Below are 26,130 nucleotides of genomic sequence, written 5' to 3'. Positions count from 1 at the left end.
CCAATTCTCACACTCTCTGTCCTGCCCCGGGCTAGCCCCACGGCCTCCGAACGGAGCACACAACGGGTGAACCCCTCGTTACTGGCTGGCAGCAGAACTCCATTGTCGCACTCCAGGGCAGCTGCATTTGTATTCCCTGTCTACTGGTCCCCGGCTGTCACCCCTCTTGGGCAGAGACCCGCGTCTCTCTTCCGTCCCTGAGTGGGGTTTTCCAGGCTGGCCACCTCCCTGCCCAGGCTCTGATTTCACCGCGCACACACGAACCTGCAAAGCGAGATTCCCATCAACAATAATCGCCATTTACAGCTCGGCCAAGTCAGGGGAAACCCTGCTTGAAAACGTAACAGCGTTTGATTTAAGGCTCTTTCCTCGGTGTATTTCGAGATGCGATGCTGACAATTTAACGGCTTTTAAAGCTGTGACTTTTTGAGTTTCTAACACCTGCTGTTGATAAATCATTGTCTGACTCCCCCCTCCCCCTGTTCTCTGAATCTCCTGTGATTTTCTGCAACTGGGAAAATTTTAAATCTGAAAAAAAAAATCTTAAAAATAAAATGCTAGTTTTGGTTTGAAATTATAAAATAAAAATTAAATTCTGCCAGGCCCATGTGTAAGTAATCCAGGGGGCGGCGGAGGGTGTGGGGGCAGCTGGTGTGCAGGGCTGGAGGCAAGCAGCAGTGGGTTTGTCCTTTTCCCCCCCAGCCACCTTCACTATCTCAGCGTCTGCTCTGTTCCCTCCGGCCTGGCCGCATGGGAGACCATGTACTTCTGCGTGTACAGAGTGCACAAGAACGGCCGTCGGGGGGCAGAGCAATGGTCCATCCAGCCCAGGATCCTGTCTCTGTCCGGGCTGCTCCTGGAGCTCCGGGGCGGCGCACGGCGCAGGGCGGCTGGCAGGAGCGCCGCCAGCTTTTCTGCCGCCCTAGGCGGCGGAAGGTCCCGCCGCCGAAATACCGCCGCTGTCGCCGCCCCCCAAATTGTAGCGCCCTAGGCGACCACCTAGGTCGCCTAATGGGTTGTGCCGGCCCTGGCAGCTGGGGAGAGATGCAGGCTGGACTTCCCCGCCCGCAGTCGGAGGTGTGGGGAGGCCCCAAGCTGGGAGATGGGTGGGTGGGGAGGGGTCAGGACCCAGGGAGGGACGGAGGCTCCCTGAGCGTAGCCCGGCCCGGCCCCACATCCTGTGGCGGGGAGTTCCGCCGGCTCGGGGCGGCGGCCATGCTGCTCATGCGGGGGGGGGGGGGGGAGGACAGGAAAGGACACTGGGACGCTCCGCTCTGGGGGGCGCCAGCCCCAGGATATGGGGAGGGGAGGTGTGAAGAAGGGGTGGGGCCTCATCCCAGCCAATCGGCTACAGGAGCAGTGGGGGTGTGAGGCCGGCTTGGACCAATCAGTGCTTTGGGGGGGCGTGACTACAATGCACCAATGAGAGACAAGGGCTTGAGCGGGAACCAATCAGGTAAAGCAGGAGGGGGGTGTTGAGTCTCCAATAGGCCAATCAAGGCGCGAGGGCGGCCACGGTGTTATCCAGTCAGAAAACAGGGAGCTGCGGAGGGTGGGTCTAGACTAATCCAATCAGGAAGCGAGGGAGGGACTAGGGTCCGCCAATCAGAGAGAGAACAGGGCATATCAATCAGTACGCCGGCAGGGCGCTGACCCGGAAGCGGAAGTGGCGCCGCGCAGTGCGGACCTGAGGCGGGACCATGAACATCCTGCCCAAGAAGTCGTGGCACGTGCGGAACAAGGACAATGTGGCCCGCGTGCGGCGGGACGAGGCGCAGGCGCAGGACGAGCAGCGACAGCGGGAGGCCCGGGCCCTGCTAGCCGAACAGGAGGCAAGTCACCGCGCATGCGCAGTCGGAAATGAGGGTGTAGCGAGTGCGCATGCGTTAACAGTGGGCAAGCGTCCTCCATCATGTGACGGGGTCACGGATTGAACCATTGTCAAATTGGGGGTGAAATCTGGGTTGAACCATTTCTTAATCGGGGGAAGACGAAAAGGGAGCTGGGCTGAACCATTTCTAAATGGGGGGGAGGAGAGCGCTGGGATTTACTATTTTCAAATAGGGGGAGGGGAAGAAAAGGAAATGGGAGTTGGGCTGAACCACAACAGGGGGGAAGCAGAGCAAAAGGAAGCTAGGCTGAACCATTTCCAAAGGGAGGAAAGGGGAGTTGGGCTGAACCATTTCCAAAGGGAGGGGAGAGAAGGGAGCTGAGCTGAACCATTTCCAAAGGGAGGAAAGGGGAGTTGGGCTGAACCGTTTCCAAAGGGGAGAGGCGAAGGGAGCCGGGCTGAACCATTTCCAAAGGGGGTAGTGCTCTAACCCCACCTGCCCCAGTGGGGTGGCTGGCATGGCACGGCACATGGTAACATCACTGGCCCCTGCATGATCTGTCCTCGTCCCAGGTGAAATGAGTTTGTTAGGCCTCAGCCTGGTGCCATGCTGCCCTCGCCACACCCCACGGCCCCCAGCACAGAGCCAACGGGCCGCTCTGGCCCCTGACGCCCACGGCAGAGCCGGCCCCAGAACCAGCCCCCCATCTCCCCCTGCAGGCACGGACCGAGTTCCTGAGGAAGAAGGCACGGGTGTCTGCCCTGCCAGGACCCGATGGCGGCTCGGCGCTGGCCCCCAGTGGCGATGATTCACGCCATGTCGACCTCTTCCGGGACCTGGAGGAGGGCAAGGGCTCCAAGGCCGGGAACAAGGAGTATGAGGAGGAGAAGCGCAGGGAAAAGGTAATGGTGGGGAGGGGCGCGTTTGAGTTTGGGGGGCACCTTCATCCCTTGGGCATAGTGAGCCCCACCCTGGCTTGCTGGGGTTAGGTTGCCCCTATGTTGGGGCACTGATGGGAGGGGGCTGGTGCAGTGGGGTGGGGTATCTACCCCCCACCCCGTTACAAGAGATGGGGTATAGCCAAGCCTCAGATCTTGGCATCTCGGAGTAGAGGGGACAAGGGTGGGGATTCACACACCCCTGTTGGAGTGGGAGGTTGTGTACAGTATTAGGGTTCCCCCTCAACACTCACAGGTGCTCTTAACCCTCCCCTCCCCCTGGTGGTGTAACAACTCACCTGCCCTGCACGCTGGTTCCCCTCTCAGTCTCTCTCCCCCATCCCGTGAGCTGCCCCCTGGCTCCTCTACCCATAAGGCAAAAACCTCCCCCAGTGTCTCCTTGCACAGTGGGGCCATGATCAGTCCCACCCTCCCCCTTAGCAGATGGGGCACCCCCTTCTTCAAGGTGATTCAGTTCAGCACGCTCCCCTCCCTGCTTTGCCCCAACCAGGAGCGGCAGGAGAAGGCTATCGGGCTGCTGACCTATCTGGGGCAGAGTGCGGCTGAGGCCCAGACCAGCCCGCCGTGGTACCAGGAAGCCCCTGACCGCAGCCGGGAGGCAGCTGTGGTGACCACGCAGGAGCAGCTGAAGGGCAGACTGGACCCGCTGCGGGAGATGGAGAGGCACCTGCGCAAGAAGAAAGGGGAGGGGAAGAAGCGCAAGAAGGAGAAAGAGAAGCCAGCAGGGGAGAAGGCGGCAGTGGGGTGAGTTGGATGTGGGGCAGGGTTAGAGAGAGCACTCAGCAGGACTCAGGGACTACACGTCCCAGCATGCAATGCTCTAGCCCGCTTCCTAGGCACAGGGACCATAAATGCTCCAGCTCGCTTCCTAGGCCCAGCGACTACAAGTCCCAGCATGCAATGCTCCAGCCTGTTTCCTCGCTACATGGACTACAAATCCCAGCATGCAATGTCCCACTCCACAGGACTACAATTATCAGTGCGCAATTTACTTTCTATGTTCCCAGCTGCACGGGGGTGTGCATGTGTTACTGAAACTACATGTCTCAGCATGTACTCAACACATTTGTTCCTGGGCAGTGGCCTGGCCTACCTATCCCAGCATGCATCACCCCCCTCGGAGGGAGATTGCATATTGGGAGTTGTAGTCCTCATGGGATGCACATCTAGACACCAGCTGGCGTAGGGCTGTAGGAACTTGACCATTCCCTTCTGCTTGTCCTTGCAGCTCTGCTCCCCTCTCCCTGGAGCAGCTGCGGCGGGAGCGGCTGCAGCGGGAGCAGGCCGAGCAAGCTCGGGCTGAAGCCCTGCTGGCCGGGCGCCAAGGGGAACCCCAACGTGGGGAGGAGGAGGAGCCGGACGACAGGAAACGCCGCTACAACTCCCAGTTCAATCCGCAGCTGGCGCGCAGGCCCCGCAGCTGGGACGAGAGGGAGCAGCGCTGAGCCCTGCCGGTGCCCCCTGAAAGTGGTGGCCGAAACAGCAGGCCCTGGGCACAGAGATTCCTGCACTGGGGTCACACAGCAGGTGGAACAGGGACACTGGCATCACAGCAAGGCAGCCAGCATGTGGTATCCCTCTGCTGACTTAGGGGGGAGAGACACCGAGTGCTGTCCTCTCTGCCGCCCCCTTGGCCATGAAGTTTGGCATGGGGGTTGCACTCGGAGAGCCAGAACCCTCCTTGCTCTCAGAGGCGGGTGCTGGCTGCTCCACTGGGGCCCCATGCTGGACACTCGCCTCTAGCGCCTGGCGTTATTAGCGGCAGCATGTACCAGGGGTTACCTGAACGCCCCACAAGGCAGGGGCCTGGATACTAATAAAAGGCGGTTGTCTTACTTCACTCATTTACTCACGGGAGGGGGAAAAGCTTGGATAGGAGCAAGCATGGGAGGGGAAACCCAGGCCCGGACTCTTCGGTTCCAGCTGAAGGTGGGTGCTGGGAGTCAGGACAGCTGGGTTCTATCCCTGGCTCGGGGAGCAGGAGCCAATGGGTTCTGCGGGGGTGGGGGTGGGGCAGGGAGGCCTAGCCCCGTGTCAGGGAGTGGAGTTGGGTGTAGGGACTCCTGGGTTTGCTGGCTGGCTCTTCCTGGAGGGGGGAGATGTCAGGATTCCTGGGTTCCAATTTCCACTTCTGCCTCCGATTTCTCCTCCCCTGCCCCCCAGTGCTCATTGTACCATGGCTGCTGGGGAGGCCCAGCCCTTTAGCCACAGAGGTGAACAGCCCCTGCTGCAGGGTGTCTCTGCCCCTCTGCTGAACCCCTGCCCAGCCCACACTGGAGTCCTTCGTGGCCCACACCTGGCTGGTAGAGGATTGTGGCTTGTCTCCTTGCGCAGGGTAAATGCACCAGGACAGCTCCCTGTGCCTTCCACAGGGCCATCATCTGACAGACAGGGGAAACTGAGGCACGGGCAGCCCAGTCTCTCCTGGCCTTGGATTGGTTGCCACGTGGCGCTGGGGTCCTTGGCGCTCTCCCTTACCAGCCAGCCTGCAGCAGGTGGTGTGGCTGCATCAGCCCCTTCGCTGGGCCCTGCCCACCCCACAGAGGGATTTTCCCAGCAGCCAGTGGGGTTACCACCACCGGGGGGGGGGGAAGGGGCGGCTCCAGGGAGAGGGAAGGGGGGCTTTTAAGCCAAAAGCAGAGCAGGCAGCAGGGAAGGTCCTGCTCTGGGCCTGAGAGCAGGGAGGGGCTGAGCTTGACCCTAGAGCCAGGCAAGGTCCCCCATGGAACATACCATCTGTCAGCTCCCACAGAGGGGGCTGCATCTCCTCCCCCAGAACATACCATGTAGTCACCTCCTGCAGTGGGCAGGGGATCCCCCGTCCCAGCCAGTCACTGTCTGGGGGGGGGCGGGGGGGAGGAGAAGAAAGAGAGGAAGGAAGAGTCCCAGCCAGCCGTGGCACATAGTCATGTGAAATCTCACCAGCCCCTCACCAAGGTATTTTCAGAATAAAGATAGACCAAAATAAGGTCTGGGACGAATTCGAGTGTCTGTCTGTGCGTGTGTAACTATATCCACAAGGAAAAAATGGCACAGGACTAAGGCAGGGGCAGACGTCGCACTAACCACCCCCCTCCCCGAGCCAGGGAGAGAACCCAGGAGTCCTGGCTCCCAGCCCCCCCGTTCTAACCACCCCCCTCCCCTCCCCGAGCTAGGGAGAGAACCCAGGAATCCTGGCTCCCAGCCCCAGTCGTTCTAACCACCCGAGCCAGGGAGAGAACCCAGGAGCCCTGGCTCCCCGCCCCCGTCGCTCTAACCACCCGAGCCAGGGAGAGAACCCAGGAGCCCTGGCTCCCCGCCCCCGTCGCTCTAACCACCCGAGCCAGGAGCCCTGGCTCTGCGTCTCTAGCTAACCCCGCAGCAAGGAGCATATCTCATTCCTGCCCCCGCCCTTACCTCTCCGACGCTGTCCACGGCGCAGAAAGAAAAGCTGCCGGTGACTCTCCCCCCCCATTTCGTGCGTGAGAAGACATCATATAAAACTATTTATTCATAAATATTTTCCAAAATGAAAATAGGGTTACGAAAAATATTTTAAACACCCGGCCCTCAGCGGCTGCATAGCACCTCGGGAGAAGGGGGGGAAAGCAATCAGAAAAAACAGCCTCCCCTTTTGAATTCCTGTCAGTCCCTCCCCCAAGGAAAACCCAGCCGATCTGCTTTGGGGCTGGATCGAAAACTCATGGGAGTGGGGAGGAGACGAAAAATGGGAGAGCAGGGGGGGTGGGAATTGAGGGGGAGGTGGGGTTTGGGGCCTCCCCAGAGGAATTTTTTTTTGGGGGGGTTTACAATAATTTTGCTGGATTTTTTGCTGTTTTAATTTTTTTTTTTTTTTTTTAAAAAGCCAAATGATTTAATGCCCCTCCCCCAACACTCCTCCTCCAAGATCATCTTTGTTCACTTTTTTTTTTGCCTGCGCATGTCCCTCTGCCCGCCCCCTCAACACTCACCCAGGAAGGGGGGCCAGGGAATGGCTGATTCCCCTCCCTTCACAGCCCCCCCCCCCGTTCTTGTCTTTTAAAACTGCATGCATTTAAAGGGTTCGGATGGCCGGAGGGGGCCCCCGCCTGGGGGTGGTGAGGTGGAATGGGGGTGGGGGAGGTGAGCTTGGCCTCTTGTCCGCCCCCCACGCCCCAATGTCCCGCCTGCGTGACTCTGGAAGGCTGGCGCCCCCTGGGGGGTGAGCAGGCGTCACTGCAGGTCGCGGTCTTCTAGATAGCGGTACTCGAAAGTGAAACCTTCCTTCTTCCGCTGGCCCCATTTCTCATAGTCGAAGTAGATGTACGTGCCCTGAGGGGGGAACGTGGAGGGGGAGAGGCATCAGCAGACGGACAGACAGGTAGCGCCTGTGTGTTGCATGTACCACGGCCTGATTTTGGGCCTGACCATGCTGGGCTGTTACGGGAAGGTCTCAGCTGCATGCAGAGTGGGGTACGTCCCAGTTTGTTATTGTAGGGTCTCCCCCTGGGCACTAGGGCTGAGAGGGCTGCTGTGTTATGGAGGAGTCTGCTGTGACTGACTGACTCCCTTCCCCCAGGTCAGTGGCCCCACCCCAGAGGTGGCTGCATTTTCCTGTGGGCCCCGGGGGGAGGGGGAGGTACTAACCTGCTCAAACTCATCCGTGATGGTCTTGGGCTCCTCGTGCCGCTGGAACCACATCATGTACTTGGTGTGGAACCTCCACGACTGCTTCTTGAGGGCTTTGGCCGCCAGGTACTGTGCCTTGGTACCCTGGAGAGAGAGAACCAGGCGCGTCACACCGCTGGCCAGCGGGGGGCAGCACTCGGGGCAGTGGGGACCCCCCCCCAGGGCCTGGATTGGGGGGGTAGCAGATGGCATGTGCCACTGGCTTAGGGGGGCAACTGGGACCCAACTATGAGGCCAGGGGATGAGGGGTAGCAGATGGCATGTGCCACTGTCTCAGGGGGTAGCTGGGCATGTACCACTAGACCTGGGGAGGTATGGGTAATGGCTTGGCATGTACCACTGACACAGGAGGCAGCTGGGACCAGACCACAGGACCTGGGGGCATGGCTCAGCCCATACCACTAGTGTGGGGGTGGGCAGTGGCTTGGTACATACCAAAGGCAGCAGGGGAGAAGGGGAATGTACCATTAGCAGTCTTCTTTTGGGGGAGGCAGACAACTAGCTACACAGCCAGCAGCAGGTAAATAAAGCGATAGCACCATTCAGCATGTACCAAATGCTCTGGGCATGGGGGGTGGGGGGAACTCTTGGCATACACACCCCTTGTCCCCTGTTGGTGTATGTCTCGGCATGTACCAATCACAGGGATGGTCAGGGAGGACAGTACCATCAGCACCTGGGGGGGGGGGGCGGGGGGGGAGGATCCCCTCCCACATACCAGAGGCAGGTGGACTCTGTGTGTGTGTGTGTGTGTATGTATGTGTATCTTGGCACCTGACAATGTGGGGGGGGGAGGGGAATATACCATTCACACCTGCAGGGAGGGGAGTTCCCCGTGCACATACCAATTGCAGGTGGCCAAGGGGGGGCGTGGGGGTATGAGTCTCTGCAGGTATCAATGGGGGGGGAGGGGGAAGGATGGAGCGTACCATCCGCACCTGCAGGGAAGGGGGGTGTCAGGTGGCCGATGCGCAAAGCCAGCAGTGGTGGGGGGGGCACGTTGGCAGCAGTCACCCACCTCGCCCCTCCTGCCCGAGGGAAAGGCGGCAGCGGCGGCCAGACAGGGCGGGACTATAGAGCGCTCTAGCCTGCAGAGGGGGCCCTTCTGTACCTCCAGATAGTAGAAGATGAAGAAGAGCGTCTCCGTCGAGAGCCGCTGGTAGAACTCCACGGTGTCCGAGTGCAGCGGAGGCATCTGGTGGTGGTAAGGGGGGGTCGGGCAGGGGTTCCGGGGCAGGTACTGCCTGCGGGGGTGGGGGGAGGGGGGTTAGACAGCCTGATGGGAGTGGGAGCAGCACGGCATCTACTGGGAACAGAACAGAGCAGTCCTGGCTCCCAATCCCCTCCCCGCTCTGTTAGACCCCACTCCCGTCCTGAAGCTGGAGATAGAATCCAGGAGTCCTGGATCCAAGCAACCCCCCGCCCTTCCCTCCACTCTAACCACTAGACCTCACTCCCTGCTCAAAGTCAAGGACTGAACCCAGGAGTCCTGCTCTCTCCAAGCCCCCAGAGACTGCGCCTTACCGGATCCTCTCTGAGTCCGAGGGGTGAGGCATGTGGTGCCAGGCTGCCTCCTCCATGGCCTGCTGGTAGAGCTGCTCCTTGGTGAGGGGCACCGGTCCCAGGGGGCAGACCCCCAGGGAGAGGGGGATGTTCACCTCCGACAGCTGGATAGGCGGCTGGCTGGAGGGCGGCTGCGAGGTCGTGCTACTAATTAAAATGTCTGCTGGGGGGACAGACGACAGACAGCCTGTTAGATTCCTCAGAGAGCGTTGGGAGCGCAAAGCTTTAAAACCAGTTTATGCAACAGTCCCTCGCCCGGCGCCGAGATGCAGCCACCTCTCGGGTGGGGCGCAGGGGCTGGTCCTACAGGGACCCCTCACCTGGAACTCTGCATGTTTCACAATGCAGTCAGCTGCGCTGGGACACCATGTACGTGGGTGGAATCCCTTCCTGTGCTCCAGCAAGGCCCGAAAGCCTGAGCGCCTGCTGGAGATGGAACCCAGGAGTCCTGGCTCCCAGCCCCCTGCTCTAACCACTAGACCCCACTCCCCTCCCAGAGCTGGAGAGAGAACCCAGGAGTCCTCACCCCTTTCAGCCAGGTGGAGAGATGGCACTGGGTCCTCTATACTGGATCCGATGGCTGCTCGCTCTGCCATGGATTTCAAGCTGCTCAGGGGCTCGGGCGCCTGGAAGTGACAGACAGGGTGGGTGGGAGGGAGTTCTGTGACTGTGCCCTCCCCATCCCCCACGCAGAGGGGGCAGGCTCACCTTGATTTCTGGCGTGGAGCTGAACTGGGGCGGGCCGTTGAGCAGCGGCTGGCTCGGCTTGGCCTCGGAGAAGGAAGGGGTCGGGGAGCTCGGGGTATTCACCGTCATGGGGACCAGGAGGCCAGAGCTGGCACTGGGGGGCGCGGGGGCTCCGCTGGGCTCTTTCCTGGGGGAGAGGAGAGAGTGTCAGTGAGTGGCTGGTGAGGTGCTGGGGGGCGCGGCCGCCAGGCGGGTACTCACGCAGCGCTGCTGGGCGGGTTGTGGGCCACCGGCTGGCTGGGGAGCGCTGGGCCGCTGCTGCCGAGAACGGAGTCAGATGTGCTGTCAGCCACCACGGAGCTGTAACCTGGGGGGGTGCGGGGTGGAGATGCAGCTCAAGGTGTGGGGGGGCAGGGTTGGAGAGCACCCCATGGTCTAAACCCCCTATGGCTGAGTCTGAAAAGTCCCAGGGAATCAGGCCAATGAGACACCTCCCTTCCCAACCAGGGTCAGAACCCAGGAATCCTGTTTCCCAACCCCTCCACATCAACCACTGGATCCCATCCCCCTGCCAGAACTGAGGACAGAACCCAGGAGTCCTGGCTCCCAGCCCCTGCTGTAACCACTACACCCCACTCCGCCTGCCAGAACTGGGGACAGAACCCAGGAGTCCTGGCTCCCAGCCCCTGCTGTAACCACTACACCCCACTCCCCTGCCTGAGCTGGGGACAGAACCCAGGAGTCCTGGCTTCCCCCGCTCTAACCACTAGACCCCACTCCCGCCCTCCAGAGCTGGGCAATAGACCAGGGACCCGTTCTCTGAGCTGACCCGTGAACCGCGCCTCTCCCCCGCACTCACTGGTGGCCCCGTTCTGCTTGCTGGCGTTCTGCTGGGCGCTGGGAGGTCGGGGCTGCGAGGCGTTGGCACCGGGGGGCGGGGGCGCGACGGCCTGGGCGTAGGGGGTGGGGGTGCTGGGCGTGTGGCCAGTGGCCGGGATGGCCTTGGCCCCGGCGCCCCCGCTCCCGCTGCTGTTGGACACGGCTCCGTTGCTGCTGGAGCCCGGGCCGTTGCCCAGTGAGGACGAGGTGCTGGAGCTGCTGCCCAGCTGGTAGCTGGGTGTGACGGCTGGCGAGGGCGGGGGGTGGTTGTTGTGGACGCTTTTTGAACCGTTCTTTGCAGGAGACTGTGGGGACAGATGGAGGATTAGTCCTGCTCCCCCCCCCAGAGCCGTCAATGGAACCCAGGAGTCCTGGCTCCTGGACCCCCCTGCTCTAATCACTAGACCCCACTCCCCTCCCAGAGTTGTGGATGGAACCCAGGAGTCCTGGCTCCCAGGATCCATGGGCTCCCACCCCCGGATAAGGCAGGCAGGCTTGCTGAGCGGGCAGGGCCCTGCCTGGCGCCCTGGCAGAACCGGGCTGCAAACCCCACTCTGCCACAGCCTGCCAGGGCAACCCTGGGCGAGTCCGTCAGCCTCTGCCCCAGCTCTGGGATTGTTACGTGCGGCCGCTAAGAGCTGCAGCGAGGGCCCTGGCCCCGCCGCTGCACAAACCCACTGGAAGCACGGATCTCGCTGCTGCAAGATGGTGCTGGCTGGTCCCCAGGGGCATCTGCGCCCCCGAGCCTGCCGTGCGAGGGACACGCCGGGAGCCTCCGCAACTCCCTGCCACAAGCTCTCAGCCGCCGCAGCCTGGCAGCACTGCTGGGCCCCACACCGGCAGCTGAGAGCCACGGGCCCTGCCCAGTCTATGCACCCGAGCCAGACTGGGGTGGGGGTGGGGGTGGGGAGGTTGTCTCTCTTTGTCCCGTTTGCTGTCTGTGTGCATTTGAGTGTGCTCTGCCCCGAGGCCCTTACTCTGCCCCCTGCCCATGTGGGTCTGTGGGGGGAACTCACTTGGAACCCCCACTGCTGATCGCTCCCCGCACCTGAGCCCCCTCCCAGACATAATTGCTCCCCACAGCCCCCTCACTCTGACCCCTCCCCCCAAGCTCCATGGGCCCCCCACTCTGAGCCCAGTCCACCTGATCCCCACAGGCCCCCCACTCTGACCCCTCCCCATCTGAGCCCCACAGGCCCCCCACTCTGACCCCTCCCCACCTGAGCCCCACAGGCCCCCCACTCTGACCCCTCCCCACCTGAGCCCCACAGCCCCCCCCACTGAGTCCCCATATCCCCCCCATTCTGACCCCTTCCCACCTAAGTCCCCACAGCCCCCCCCCACTCTGGGACCCCATAGCCCCCACCTGAGCCACCCCACACCTGAGTCCCCACAGCCCCCCCACTCTGACATCCCCAACCCCTCCCCACCTGAGCCCCACAGCCCCCCACTCTGAGACCCCATAGCCCCCACCTGAGCCCCACAGCCCCCTCACTCCATGAATCCCCACAGCCCCCCACTCTGACTCCTCCCCACCTGAGCCCCACAGCCCCCCCTCTCACCCCTCCCCACCTGAGCCCCACTCATAGAGCCCCATGGCCCCCCCACTCTGACCCCACAACCTGAGCCCCACCCCATTCTGATCACACTCCACTAGAGCTCCGTGCCCTGCCCTCCCCAGCTCACTGCAGGTGGGTAGCCTGGGCCCCTGGCAGCCATCCCTGCAGCCTCCCAGGGCCAGCCCAGGTGGCGGCGGCCCCGCCCTGCACCTCACTGGAAGGAGACTAGGAAGGGGCGGGGCTAAGAGCCCATGTGATCCCAATCCCCCAACAAGGAGCAGGAGGAGGCGGGGCTAGAGCAGCCCCACCCACTCCCAGCCCAAACAGTTGGGGCAGCCATGTTCCCAGGAAGTCCCACCAAACCCTGCATTAGACCCGCCCCCAGCCCAGAGGGAACCCAGACCCCACCCCCTGCTCTAACCCCTCACCCCCACTCCCCTCCCAGAGCCAGGGAGAGAACCCAGGAGTCCTGGCTCCCAGCCCTTCCCCCGCCCCAACCACTCACCCCCACTCCCCTCCTACAGCCAGAGAGAGAACCCAGGAGTCCTGGCTTCCAGACCCTCTGCTCTAACCCACTAGATCCCACTCCCCTCCCAGAGTCGGGGAGAGAACCCAGGAGTCCTGGTGAAAACCCCAAGCTCCGATCCGTAGCCAACACCCCACCCCACTCCCCAGCATAAGGGCACGCGCCTGCCGAGTCACTCACCTGACTGACCTCGCTGTCCGTCGACCGCCCCCTCTTCTTGTCATCTTCCGAATTCTCCTGGGGTTGGGGAGGACAGTCAGTGCTCGCCCCACCACTCCCCGTGGAGATGGGGGGGGGACCAACCCTGCTGCGGGGCAGCCAGCACACGACACACTGATGTCTCCCTCGTGTTATTGGGGTCACTCTGCCAGTCGGCTCCGCCCTACCCATGGCACCGGAGGCCTGCTCTGGCCTCCCATTTCCCAGAGCCAGGAGAGAACCCAGGTGTCCTGGCTCCCAGCCCCTCCCTACTACGCAATGCTGCCTTCCTTAAGGGACACCGACCCAGCACCCCTGCCGCTGGGTTACGCTGGCTGGCTGGGAGCCCCGGTCTGTCCCGTTTTGCATGGGGCTGGGCGACGGATCCCGCTGGGGCAGGACTCGGGCAGCAGGGCCGTGCCAGGCGGGGGGGGGACTCCTTACCGTCGTGCAGTTGGCAGGGCTGGGCGGAATGGGCGAGCTGGAGGTGGTGGAGGTGGGAGTGCTGCTGGACTGGTTGAAGATCTCGTCCTCCAGGTGGCTGTGGCTGGGCGGGGAGGTGGCTACCAGAGCCTGCGCTGGAAGGGGGCGGGGAGCAGAACGAGACGCAGTTAGGCAGCTGGGCCAGGAGTCAGAGATGCCGGCATCCTGCCGTGGGCCTGCGTCTGGTCTGCCCTGCTTTCCCGGGGAGACACCTGGAGATCTGTTCCAACAGAGTTCTCCCAGGCCGTGCACCCAGGGATCTGAGACCTCCCAGCTCTGGGCTTGTCTCCCTGCTCGCCCGGGGGGATGCTTTGGATGGAGGGCGATGTTCCAATTCCCTCTGTAAACTCCAATGGCCTGAACACACTTAGGAGAAAACTGCTCTGGGATAAAACCCCAAACCTCTAGCCAGGCGATTAACAGGCTGCAAAGCGCCCCTCCCCGGCTCCTCCCCACGTAATCCGGGAAGAGCCGAATCGGAACATTTCCGGGCCTTTCTAGAAAGATGCAAGGAAATGAAACAAGCCGTCGGTGGATTCGGGGCTCCCTTAAAGCCACGCTTGGGGCAATTGGAACGGCGGGGGGCTCCCAGGTTCTGCGGTCGCTGCTCGGAGGGGATCTCTCCTCTGATCGATACAAAGGCAAAGCCCGATCGTAGCCCTGGCTCCAGGGGGAATCTGTGCCAGGGTTTCTGAGCAGCGGCTCCCCTCCCTGTGCCCCCGTGATACGCAAGGTGTGCCCTCCCCAGCGATTGCAGGTGTGAAACTGACAAGGGATCGGGGGGCGGGAGGGGAAAGAGACACGGAGAGCAGGAAGGCGCGAGCGAAATCGGCTGATGACACGCGGGTCGGAGGGGGGCGGCATCACTCCAGAGGAGCGGCGCTTTCCACAGGCAGGACGGGATGACCTGCAGGACCCGAGTCATAGAAATGGGATGAGATTTAACCATACAAACTGCACAGGGGGTCCCCCCGAGAATTTCAGCTGTAAGCCAAGCGCTCGTCAGGGGCGGATCCCCCCAGATGTCGCTGCTGGGATACAGTTGTGAAAAAGGCCAGCGGGACCTCAGGAGGTATCTGCAGCAGGGCGAGGGGAGCCTGGATTCCTCTGGGAAGCCCTGGGCCAACGCAGATAGGGGAAGAGAGGGAGAAGAGCCAGCAATGCTGGAGCACAACGGTGGCACCAGACCGAAGGGGGATAAACGGCCAGGCTGGGAACGGGAAGCAGGGCGGAAGGTTTGGCTGAGCGAGGGGGTCCTGTCCAGGTCTGGGTTAGTTCTGGATTCGGCTGCCCCAATCCCGGCTCTGGTTCTGGGGTCCCTAACCCAAGCAGGACGCTGATCAGCTGGCGAAGGCCCAGCGACCAGCCAGGTGGACGACGAAGGGGTTGGAAAAACCTGCCCTCCAGCGAGAGACCTGATCAGCGGAACACGGACCCCAGTCTCCACCGCCGCGGGGGCCGGGACACTTACGAATGTCTTCTAGGTCGAGGTCGTCGTAGAGAAACTCGTTCTCCTCGAAGTCGGGGTCCTGCGAGGAGTCCACGTAATACTCCACGTCGTCCTTGATCTTGCGGATCGAGTCCACCTGGATGGAGTCGTTGTCCAGCATGCGGAGGATGGTCTCCAGCATGCGGATGTGGTACCGGTGCTTTTCGATGTGCCGCTTCAGCCCCTCGATCCGGTCCTGCTTCTACGGGGAAGGGGCATGAGCAGATGGACACAAGCCAAGAAATGCCCCCCCCTCCCCCCACCCACACCCCGCCTACACCCCACCTCTCCTCCAGCCACAGCCCCCCTTCACTAGCCCCCACTCCCCTCCCAGAGCCAGGAGAGAACCCAGGAGTCCTGGCTTCCAGCTCCCCTGCTCTAACTACCAGCCCCCACTCCCCTCCCAGAGCTGGGGAGAGAACCCAGGAGTCCTGGCTCCCAGCTCCCCTGCTCTAACCACCAGCCCCCACTCCCCTCCCAGAGCTGGGGACAGAACCCAGGAGTCCTGGCTCCCAGCTCCCCTGCTCTAACCACCAGCCCCCACTCCCCTCCCAGTGCCGGGGATAGAACCCAGGAGTCCTAGCTCCCCGCACTCTCGCCCCTCGCCAAGCTGCCTCCCCACACATCCTCCCTGCGTCCCAGGCAGGCAGTGACTCACATCCTTGTCCCCCCTTCTTCTTGCGTGTCTGCACAGAGAGCGACTCCACCTCGCTCTCAAACTGATCCACCTGCATGTTCAGCGTGTCGATGGTGTTCTGGGGGGGGGGGAGAGCCGCACATCGTCATCCCCAGCGCAGTCCCTGGGGGCTCACATGCGCCAGCTGCTGCCGACCCGCAGCCCCTCGAGACACCCAGCAGCCGCCCCCCACCACTACCTGGGGCCTTCTCTGGTGCTTCCTCACTGAAGATCGCAGGCAAATATAAAGCCTCCAACTGCCCTGCAGAAAGGCAGTAATCCATACAGGGGCCCCTCGCCTGGTGCTGGGATGCAACCACCTCTGGGGTGTGGTACGGGGGCTGGTTATCCAGGGACCCTTCATGGGCACTGAGACGCAGCCCCTCTGAGGTGGGATGCGGCAGCTGTTCAGGACGGAGACCCACACTGGGGCCTTCAGACCAGCAATGACTGTGAGGGGAGACCACCCCCGTGGGAGCCCCCGGCGCCTTGCAGCACAGCGCCCCCTAGTGCCACCCTGGGGCCAGCAGGGGAGAGAGCTCTGTTTTTCCTCACAGCTTTGGCCCCTCCCCATGCCCCCATCAGTCTGACCCCTGCTTAGCTGATCAGGAAACCCGCCCCCCACTCCCATCCCCCGGCCTCACCGTTAACCACTGGCCAACCTCTTCCTTCTCCTTCTGGGCAGGGTCGACTTTCTGTGCCAGGCCCAACCCCTCCTTGGAGTAGGCTTTGGTCTTGGTCTCCCGCTCCACCACCTTGAACCGCTCCATTTGCTGGAACAAGAGAGAGGGAGGTGGGGCAGGCTCAGTGTCTGGGGAACTGAGGGGGGGGGGGTCCCCCACCCCTGCACAGGGGATCAAGAAACCCCAAGAGACATAGGGGCTCCCCACCCCCCCCAATCCTGTCCAGGGCACGGCAAATATAGCCCTGGTTGGCCACGACTGGCAGCCTCTCAGCTGCTCCTGGCTCCCAGCTCTAACCACTAGACCCCACTCCCCTCCCAGAGCCAGGCACAGAACCCAGGAGTCCTGGCTCCTGGTGCCCCCACCGCTATCCCGTGCCGCCTGCTGTCATTCAGGACCCAGCCTCATGCCCCAGAGGCCCCAGTCCGGCCCTACCCCTTCCAGATCTGACTCCACCTGCCCCTGCCCTGCCAGCTGGCTGCCCTCTGTGATGTCACACTGCCCCAGCAGCCAATCACAGCAGAGGGAGGAGTGGCTTATTGGAGAGGAGGGTGGGGCTCAGATGAGTGTGTAGGTGGACCCCCCTACGCTGGAGGGGGAAGCGCCCCCGATGCCCCTAGGGGAGGCCTCACCACCCACAGGGCATGATCCCAGCTGCTGTCGCTCAGCCCCTGAGCTTTAAACCCTCTGTGGCCCGTTCTCCCGTTCTCTCCATGGCCGAGGCTGCCCCGACCGGATCTCCGTGGGGGCTGTGCTGGGAGAGAAGGGCCCAGGGCCGGGCACAGCTGCTCGTGGGGGGGGCTCCAGGATCCCAGAGAGTGGGCCTGAGCGTTGCTGGAGGTGACCCATACACGGATCCCCCCGCAGCGCATGGAGACCTGCCATGGGGGGTCAGGTATGCTGGCCCCACAGAGAAGGCCAGGAGTATTGTGGGATGGCTGCATGGCTGTGCCAGGGCGGAAGTGACACTGCGCCACTGGCAAGGGGGAGCTGGGCCCTGGTGCTGGCTCCCAGCACCCTGCTCTAACCACTAGACCCCACTCCCCTCCCAGAGCCAGGGACAGAACACAAGATTCCTAGCGCCCAGCCCCCCCTCCAACCACTAGACCCCACTCCCCCGCAGAGCCAGGGAGAGAACCCAAGACTCCTGGCTCCCAGCCCCACCCCGCAACAACTAGACCCCACTCTCCGCCCAGAGCTGGGGAGAGGACCCAGGAGTCCTGGCATTCCTCCAACTATCCCACCGCTGCCTCCTGCGAGTGTGGAGCCATTGAGCGCACAGGAGCCTCCGCCAGCGCAGTGTCGCTAGGGCCAGCCCTGCCAGGCCCGTGATCCACCAACCCCAGATGCAGCCAGCCAGCGCGACCCCCTTGACGGTCGGGAAGCGGGGCACAAAATCCCCCCTCCCCTGCTCTCACCCACCAGACCCAGCAGATCAGCTGGCCAGCCCTTCCCCCCCCCATTTGCTTTCCCCCAGCGCCCGGAGACTTTCGCCAGATCAAAGCGTCTCTGCTCGTGGCTGGCTAAACTGTGCCGCTAAACCCGAGGTGCCGACAATCCCCCAGGTCTCTGCCCCGTGCACTGGAGGGAGATGCTCTCCCGCCCAAGTCTGGCGGGTCCCCACACGTGAGCAAGAGACACCTGCCAGGCAGGACTGTTTCAGAGCAGCGCGGCCCCCCCCCAGCCGACTGCTGCTGCTGCCACAGATGGAGGAAAAACCCGCCGGTTACAGCTCTGGATCGGGGGCAAAACTTCCTTCCTGACCCCGACAGGCTGCAGCCCTGAAGCCTGGCCATTACCCCCTTTGGCCTCCTACCGTCTCAATGAGTTTCCGGTTGTCTATCAGCTGCCTCTTGTCTTTGATCTCATTTGAAGCCACCCACGTCTTGATCTGGTCCCTCAGCCTCTGTGGAGATGGGGTGGAGAGAAGGGAGGGGTCAGCAGACAGAGAGACGGGCCCTTAGCGCCCATCCCCTGCCCCACTTAGACCCCTAGAGGCATCAGCCAACACAGCCTTGGTCTGTACATGGGAGAGGTAACGAGGACACCCAGGCACTAAAAAGTCCCGTTCCCCCCCCCCGATGAGCCCCCACCAGCTGGGAGGACACCCTCTGCAGAGTGGGGTGAGAATCGCAGGGAGCACAAAGATCTCGCTGGAGAATAAGGGGAGGAAGAAAGGCAAGACAAGGAGAGACTGGGGGTCGCGAAGCCTGGGTTCTATCCCTGGCTCTGGGAGGGGAGTGGGGTCTAGTGATTAAAGCAGGGGGCTAGGAGCCAGGACGCCTGGGTTCTCTCCCCGGCCCTGGAAGGAGAGTGGTGTCCAGTGGTTAGAACACGGGACTGGGAGCCAGGACTGCTGGGTTCTATCCCCAGCTGTGGGAGGGGAGTGGTGTGCAGTGATTAGAGCATGGATGGCTGGGAGTCAGGACTCCAGTGACCGTCTCTCTGGGGCAGGTGGGTGTTTTCCCGACAGCCCTGGCTGAGACCACGTATCCGGAGGGGTCCAGCCGGACAGACGGCCAAAGTGCTGGGCCTACCTGGAGCTTCTTGATCTCCTTCTTCAGGTCGGCTTCATACTTCTCCTTCTGGTTGGCGTTGGCTGCATTGTGGAGCTGTGGACGAGAGACAGAGGGTGAGACAGAGTACGGGGGATGGGACAGAGTGCCCTTGGCAGCCCGGGGGTGGCTCCCTGATCTGGTGTGGGATCAGTTGGGGGGCTACAATAGCCAGGGAGAGAGAGCTGGGGGGATCCAATGTGGGGTGAGGCCCGGGAGGCTGGGGGGTGGGTGGTGCCTGCTCTGGGGTGATGTGGGGTACGGGGCGTGGACACAAACAGCTCTTGGGGTGGTGTGGGGGGCAGCGAGGCCGGGAGAGAGAAGAGAATCAATGCAGGAGAGAAAAGCTGAAAAGTTTGGGGACAGGGAGAGAGCAAGGTGGAGGGTGATGAGAGAGCTGGGGGCAGCGAGCCGGGGGGAAGGGGGAGCTCTTACCTTCTGCCAAATATCCTCAAACTGCTCCACCCCCTCGGAGACCTTCTTCAGACACCGATCGATCTCACCTGGAGGAGCGGAGGGGCGGGGGTCAGCCCCAATCTCCGACAGGGCTAATTACTGCCACCTCCCGCCCGCACTCCCCAGCCCAGTGTGAGGTACATGGGAGGGAGAAGGGACGGGCCTGAGGTCACACAATGGTTTGAACCTCAAATAGAACTCAGGAGTCCTGGTTCCCAGATCTCCACCCCCACCCCCCCCAACCACTAGACTCTACTCCCCTCCCAGAGCCAGGGAGAGAACCCAGGAATCCTGGCTCCCAGCCCCCCCACTCTAAAGGCAGCCCTGACAAACTCCATCGCTCCGGCTCTCACAAAGCAGGGAAAAGACACAGGGGGAGGGGGAAGAGGCCCCTCTCTCTGCCCCCCCCCAATACATGCCCCCAGCCACGCACCCCAGGAAGGGCGGGGGGCAGCCGCCCTACCTTGCAATTTCCTCTTGTCAGCCATGTTTCGGTCACTGGCGGGGGGCTCTCCTCATGCTTCAGAAAGCTCCAACGCTGAAGGGGACAGCAAAGCAACGTTACAGCAATGCAGCCTCCCAACCCACTGGGGAGAGGCCCTGGGGCCATTCCCGCCCCCCCCCCCCCCCCAGCCAGCCAGCCAGCCAGCCAGTCCCTGCCTTGGGGTCGGATGGGAGCCGGCACCCCCTAGTGGGAGAGATCCCGGGCCCCTTTCCCTGCCCCCCTGAGCCAGCCAGTCCCTGCCTTGGGGTCGGATGGGAGCTGGTGCCCCCTATGGGGGAGAGGCCCTGGGCCCCTTTCCCCGCCCCCCTCAGTCAGCCAGTCTCTCATCATATTCTTTGATCAGATCAATTGTACCAAGCCTGTTCATTCATACACCCCCACCCCAGCAGGGGGCAGCGCTGCGCACACAGCCACACCCCCACCCCAGCAGCAGGGGGCAGTGCAGCGCACGCCCACCCAGCCTTCCAGTCAAACGATGAAATAGCAGGTTTTGAGGGTCGTGCGGCTGGCCCAGAAGGGGCCCGGCTGACGGGGCGCTGCTGCCGGTGGCCCTGAGGCTGGGGGCGTGGCACAGAAGCTGCCAGCATGGGCCAGGGCTGCCGAGACAGGCAGGATTCAGGTGTGGCTGGGTGTTAACCCCAAAGCCGACCGTGCCTGGAGTCTGAGCGGAGCCACCTCGGAGCTCAGCGACTCGGGACCGGGAGACTGTGGGCGACTGGAGAGCGGGGAGGAGACCTGAGCCTATGTGTTCAGATGCTGCCTGGACCGGGGCTGGTTCAGCCCCCCGGCTAGTCCGGATGCTGTTTGTTATTTCCTTGGAGGGGGGGGCTTCCCGGGGCTGCTTCATACCTAAGGGCTGATTCTCAGGAGGGGCAGCCCCCCGGGGTGACTCAGGGCAGCTCAAGTGTAGGCTCCAGTCTCTGGGGGGCAGAGAATAGCCACAGCCTAGGGTGCCCTGGCCAGGCCCCTGATCCGCCCCCTCACCCCAGGGGAAGGTGATTTGCAGCGGGGGCTGTTTCCACCCCCTTTGTCCTCCCCGAGGGGCCTGGGCATTACTAGGGCTGTTTGTTCAGTTTCACTTCCTGGTTCCCCAGGAGGCAAACCGCCTGGGGAGGGGGGGGGGGTCATACGCCAAAGAACCTTCCCCCCTGAGGCTTGGGGGGGGACCCCCCCTCCATCCTTGCTTCCTAACAATACACTGGAGGCCTCAGGGAGCTGGCCAGGTCCCTTTAATCCCCCCCCCCCCCCCCCCCCGGCCTAACGGACAATTCTCAGCCAGCTCCCCACGGGGATCATCTTGTCTGCCCCCCCCCGAAGCACACAGCCCAGCGGGATTGGCTAATTGCTACTGATGGAGAAGCCACACCCGGCCAACCCTTCCAGATGTTAATTACCCCCCCCCCCCCTTAAAACCTGCCCCTTATTTCCAATCTGAACTGGCCGAGCTTTCCCTCCCAGCCAGCGGCCCTGGTCAGACCGGTGCCTGCCAGCCCGAGGAGCCCTGAACCCTCTCTTTGTTCAGCTATAGAGGGAGCTGGCGGGGCCCACCCCACCGCTGGCGGGGCTCTCCTGACCCTTTGTGACTGATCAGCCCCTGGCTGGGATGGGGGACCCCAAGCTGCCCCCAGGATCCCAGCAGTCTCACCCCAGGGCCCCTGCATGTGCCCCCTGGGATCCCATTAGCGCCCATGGCCCCAGCGTCTACTGAATAGCTGCCGTGCCCCCCAAGTGCTTTGCAAGAGGCCAAAGGGCTCTGGCTTACCTAGAGGTGGTCTGGCTGTCTAGGGCCTGCAGGTGGGAGGCTCCTACACAGGTGAAAGAGGCACATGACTGGGAGAAAAGTTGAGAGCCCCTCCCCCCCACCACAACCTGTGCTGCAGCATAGGATGCTGGGAAAGGACTGGGGCTATAAAGACTTAGTGGTCTAAGAGTGGGCTCCGGGCTGTCAGTGAGAGCGCCCCACCTGGGGGAGAACCGCAACACAGCAGTGGCCCCCTGCGTACAAGGCTTCCGGAGAGAGGTGAGTGTCACTAGGCCTGCTTTACAGATGGGGAAACTGAGGCACAAAATGGGGCTTTGATGTACCTTGGGTCATGCAGCAGGCTGGAGTAGAACCCGTGAGTTCACGCCAATTTCCTCCTGCTCTAACCACTAGACCACACTCCCCTCCCAGAGCTGGGGACAGAACCCAGGCGTTCTGGCTCCCAGCCCCCCCTGCTCTAACCACTAGCCTACATTTTCTCCAGTTAAAACACACCTTGGCCTTTACACACCAAGTGGAGCGAACTGATTTGATCATTTTAGATTCTAACCTGCCACTGATTTCTTAAGATTGTGAATTGGGCTTGTGGACTGTGCCGGAAGGGGGGTGGCTGTGGGGCGCGGGAAGCTGTCTGAACAGTACAGCGTGGGCACCTGCTTGCTTGTCTCCTGTCAGATGGGCAGCGGTCACTGCTTTTCTCGTGAGACTGGCGATAAACCCAATGATCTAGGGAGAGCCCAAGCCCCCCATATCCCACTGAAGACCTCGGCGCCCCTGAAACAATCACAGCGAGCAAGGGGGCAAAGGGAGTCTGTGGCAGAATGGGGCTCTCTGGCGTCCCAATCCCCTGCCTTGCCCACAAGCGCCCCCACAATCCGCTTGTAAAACTGCCTGCTCTGTCCTGTGTCTGTACAGCACCTGGCACAGCAGGGCCCTGCTCTGTGACTGGCATGAGGAAAACCCATAATTAATCCTATAACTGTACAGCCACAAACTAGGGGGAGTGGGAGTAAGTGGTGCACCTGGAAATGACTTAGATCCTTCTGAGCCCTGGCTATGCCAGGATGAAACTGACCTGCAGAGCAATTCCCATACAATTGAGCTACAGAGCATCTGGGGAGCGACCTGGTCAATTTCCTCCTGGCCAGGCAAGCCCTGAAATTGATCAGATTGAGGCTGCCCCTTTAAATTTAGATCTAAACATCCTGGAAATCAACAATTTGTTTTAATGCACTCGAAGATCAACAGACAAGCTCCCCCAAAGGGAAGTGTCCGGCTTTTAGCAGGGGCTGTTGCCCAGCAGTGTCTGAAAACCAAAACTTGCAGCCTGTCCACAAACTGCAATGGATTTAGCCGTTGCTTTTGAGCAGGGGTCCTGTCTCCTGTGGATCAGCAGGGATGCAAAGGCCTGGGGATGCTACCGCTTCTGCTGGCTACCTCCCTTGAGAGGGCTGAGGAGCAGGGGAGCCCAAAATCAAATCCCCTGACGGAGACGTGGATGGGCAGATAAGGCTAACAAGAGTCTGGTTTGGCCTTGTAAATTTCAGCCCTAAAGGAGGTTGGGGAACTGGATGCTTTCCCCCCCTAGGGAGCACGGGCTCTGATCTGGCCCCAGAGGGGGGGAATGGTTGGCTGGGGGGGTAGGGAATGGGATATGAGGCCTTACCCTTCTAGGGGGCAGCAGCTCTGATCCGGCCGCAGGGCAGGGGTCTGGCCAGCTCTGAGGGGTGGGATGGGATATGAGGCTTCACCTACGGCAAATACATTCTTTACCTGGCTAATAGCAGCTATGAGCATCTGTTTTCCAACCCAACCCCCACCCTACACACACCTCTCACACCCATGGCCTGGCTGTCTTGGTACCAGCTGGCACCAGGGCTGAGCTCTCTGTGGAGCGGGTGGAGGAAGAGCTGCTGGCAGAGAGGGACAATGGAGGGGTTTAGGGAGAGAGCCCATGGGCAGCTTATCCACTAGGGATCATGGCCAGAGCCCTGCTGCCCCACGCAATCCCATCCATGCCCAGGGATGGGGCTGTGCCCCCAAAGGGGATCCAGTAACAAGCCCTTTTGTGAAGTGGTGGGAATAGAACCCAGGCGTCCTGCTGGCTGATCTACTGCTCTAGCCACTAGGCTGTCTGCCCCCTCAGTGGCATCCTAACTCCCTTGCTCCAGCTGCTGGGCTCCCCGCCTGAGCTGAAGTCCTATACAACTTAATGATGGACGAAGGGGACACGGGGCCTTTCCCCTCCGCACATGCCCCATCTCTGCTTCCCCTACAGATCCCATATCCCCCCTGCCCCTATGTAACACTCACCCCCAGGAACCTCTAGGGATGCTCCCGGGCCATGGAGCCCTCCTGCCACCCTGAACCTTACAGCGCTGCTGGAGTAAAGGCTCCTCCCCCTTTACACCCGATTACCCCCGCCCAACAGACCTCCCTATAGCCCCCTAACCGATCCCCCATTCCCCTATGGGCCCTACAGCCTCCAACAGACCCCTGGCCCACTATAGCCCCATCTCCCCTATGGATCCCTATAGGCCCCCTACAGCACCCCGTACGCTGCCCTCCTGCTATGGACCCTCCAGACCCCCCTCTCCATAGGGTCCCCATGGACCCCTATAAACCCCTCCCCCTATAGATTCCCCGTACCCCCTACATGCCCCTCCCCCACAGGTTCTCTCCGGACCCTTATAGACCCCTCCCCATAGGGGGCCCCTCCGGGATCCTACTGACCCCCTCCCCCATAGGGGGGTCCCCGCCCCCCCAGCCCCTCCCCGCCCCCCCTCACCGGAGGCTCCTGCGGGCCGGTCGGGCCCCGGGGATCGGTCCCCTCCCCCCGCTCGCGGGCCGACTGTCGCGATGCTGCCGCCGATCAGCCGGGTCGCGACCCCCTCCCCCCACTCGCCGCCGTCTCTCGGGCTCCGCGGCATCCAAGATGGCGGCCAGCTGCCTCCGTCCGCCTCTCCGCCCCGGGGCAGGGCCCCGCCCCCCCGGCCGCACCCCATTGGGTTTACCGCACGCCCGTTAAGTCATTTTGTTCTCCTATTGGCTACATAAAATGGGGGCGGGGCAACCCAGGGGACCCGCCTACCTAGTATATGTCAATCAACACTCAACTTCCTTCTTATTGGCCTCAGCACACATCCATCAGCTCTCCTCACCGTTTATTGGCCGAGAAGGGAGGGGCATAAAGGAGGCTCGCCCACATGGGAAAAGGAAGCAAGGGGCGAAACCCGTCACAGCGCGGTCTTCCCCATTGGTAGGAGGGGCTGCCCATGAAGCTACTCTCGCAGCTGATTGGCTCCCAGCCCGCAGTCAGGCGATAGCTCAATCGCAACGATTACCTGACGCGGGGGAGGCGGGCTGATGGATTCGCAAGACACTGATTGGGTGAGACGATGGACGACGAACCAATAGTAGTAGGGTGCAACGGGGAGGCGGACTTAAAGCACACTGTTGAGAGCTATTGCCCACTGAGGTTCTCACTCAAGCCCTTAGGGACCAATGGGATTGAAGACGACGGGAAGGGCCCGCCCCCTGGGTACTAAGGGCAATATTGAGTTATATGCACCGGGCCTTCAAGGGCAGCTGGGCCCCAGCGGGGCCAGGGTGCAAAATGACCCCACGCAAGGGGGGGAAGAGGGAGAATGGGGGAGCCCCAGGCAGCTTGGGGGGTGGAGAGAAAGAGAGGGTGTGTGGGGAATCCAACCAACAAGGGTGGGAGAGCCTGGACCAGCCACGGCAATGAGAACCCCCCAGCACTAGGGCAGCAGTATGTGTGTGGGGGGGTCCAGCCCATAGGAGGTGGGTTAGGGCAGCAGAATGTGTGGGCATGGGGGTGGTGGAGTTTCCCCACACTGGGGCCAGACCCGGTACCCCAGGAGGGCAAAGGCCCTGGACTGCAGTGTAGGGACCCCCATGCTCACACCCACCTCCAAGAAGACTGGATGATGGTGCTTAGGCTAGGACAGCCCCAGGGCCCACAGGACAAGAGGGGATCACTGCACCTACCCCCAGGAGGGCCTAGGCCAGTTGACTGACTGTAGGGGAGGGGTTAGTGTCAAGGATAGATGCCCCTTCCCTTACCCAAAGAGGGCCCCAGCCTGACTCTCACACCCCCTACTCTAACCAGTAGCCCCCATTCATCTCCCAGAGCTGGGGTGGGAGCCAGCCCCAGCCAACTGAACACCTGTTCCTGCACTCAGGTCATGGCAGCATGGAGGAGAGGAAATCAGAGTGACCCAGAAAGCGGTATGAGACAAGGGAGAAGAGCAAGCACAGTGCGGGTCACCACCCTTACTTCCCCTTCCCCGCCTGGGGGGTAGGGCTCCTGCCCAGGACTCCTGAGATCTGGTAGTCCCAGCTCTGCCACCACCCTCCTGGAGGATCTTGGGCAAATGGCATCACACCCCTGGCCTCAATTTCTCCTATTCTGAAGCTATTTAGACTAAACCCTTTAGGTCAGGCCGCCAGCCCGAGAGCAGACCCTCTCTTGGTCACTCTTGCTGCCACACTGGGACCCCAATTTCAGTGACTGCATTTAAACACCCGCTGGAAGGGGCCCCTCGATCTTGGTGACTGTTGGGCAGCATCAAGCGTGGTAGACTTCCAGCTGCTCTGGGAGGGGCTGCAGGGTCACTCATACCACGAGCATGTACAGCTCCGAGCACA

At 62.1% G+C, this 26,130-nt stretch overlaps 2 protein-coding genes across 2 annotated transcripts; one reads left to right on the top strand and one right to left on the bottom strand.

Moving 5' to 3' along the window:
* Positions 1-1,700: 1,700 nt before the first annotated feature.
* LENG1 (leukocyte receptor cluster member 1) lies at positions 1,701-4,624 on the top strand. Its single transcript, XM_065421012.1, has 4 exons — positions 1,701-1,832; positions 2,552-2,734; positions 3,282-3,535; positions 4,020-4,624. Exons 1-4 carry the CDS (start codon positions 1,701-1,703, stop codon positions 4,234-4,236), a joined length of 786 nt encoding a protein of 261 aa, XP_065277084.1. The 3' UTR covers positions 4,237-4,624.
* Positions 4,625-6,630: 2,006 nt separating this feature from the next.
* CNOT3 (CCR4-NOT transcription complex subunit 3) lies at positions 6,631-19,717 on the bottom strand. The gene is given in 18 exon segments (XM_065420923.1): positions 6,631-7,081; positions 7,397-7,522; positions 8,550-8,682; positions 8,963-9,161; positions 9,528-9,627; positions 9,710-9,875; positions 9,950-10,055; positions 10,548-10,872; positions 12,833-12,889; positions 13,295-13,428; positions 14,805-15,024; positions 15,481-15,492; positions 15,494-15,577; positions 16,143-16,271; positions 17,998-18,087; positions 18,719-18,793; positions 19,172-19,239; positions 19,656-19,717. Coding segments are annotated over 18 exon segments (2,148 nt in total). The 5' UTR covers positions 19,681-19,717; the 3' UTR covers positions 6,631-6,982.
* Between the last annotated feature and the right edge of the window lie 6,413 nt (positions 19,718-26,130).

This window comes from Emys orbicularis, chromosome 21, assembly GCF_028017835.1.
Source record: "Emys orbicularis isolate rEmyOrb1 chromosome 21, rEmyOrb1.hap1, whole genome shotgun sequence".
Lineage (NCBI taxonomy): Eukaryota > Metazoa > Chordata > Testudines > Emydidae > Emys > Emys orbicularis.
The sequence above is the reverse complement of the archived record's forward strand: the minus strand, read 5'-3'. Positions and strand labels throughout refer to the sequence as shown.

What these genes read in the sequence shown, in the direction of transcription:
- LENG1 (XM_065421012.1), top strand. Translation starts at nt 1,701, where the DNA reads ATGAACATCCTGCCCAAGAAGTCGTGGCACGTGCGGAACAAGGACAAT. An exon ending in CCCTGCTAGCCGAACAGGAG is followed by an intron (nt 1,833 to 2,551) that starts GCAAGTCACCGC and finishes CTCCCCCTGCAG; the next exon opens with GCACGGACCGAGTTCCTGAG. An exon ending in GGGGAGAAGGCGGCAGTGGG is followed by an intron (nt 3,536 to 4,019) that starts GTGAGTTGGATG and finishes TTGTCCTTGCAG; the next exon opens with CTCTGCTCCCCTCTCCCTGG.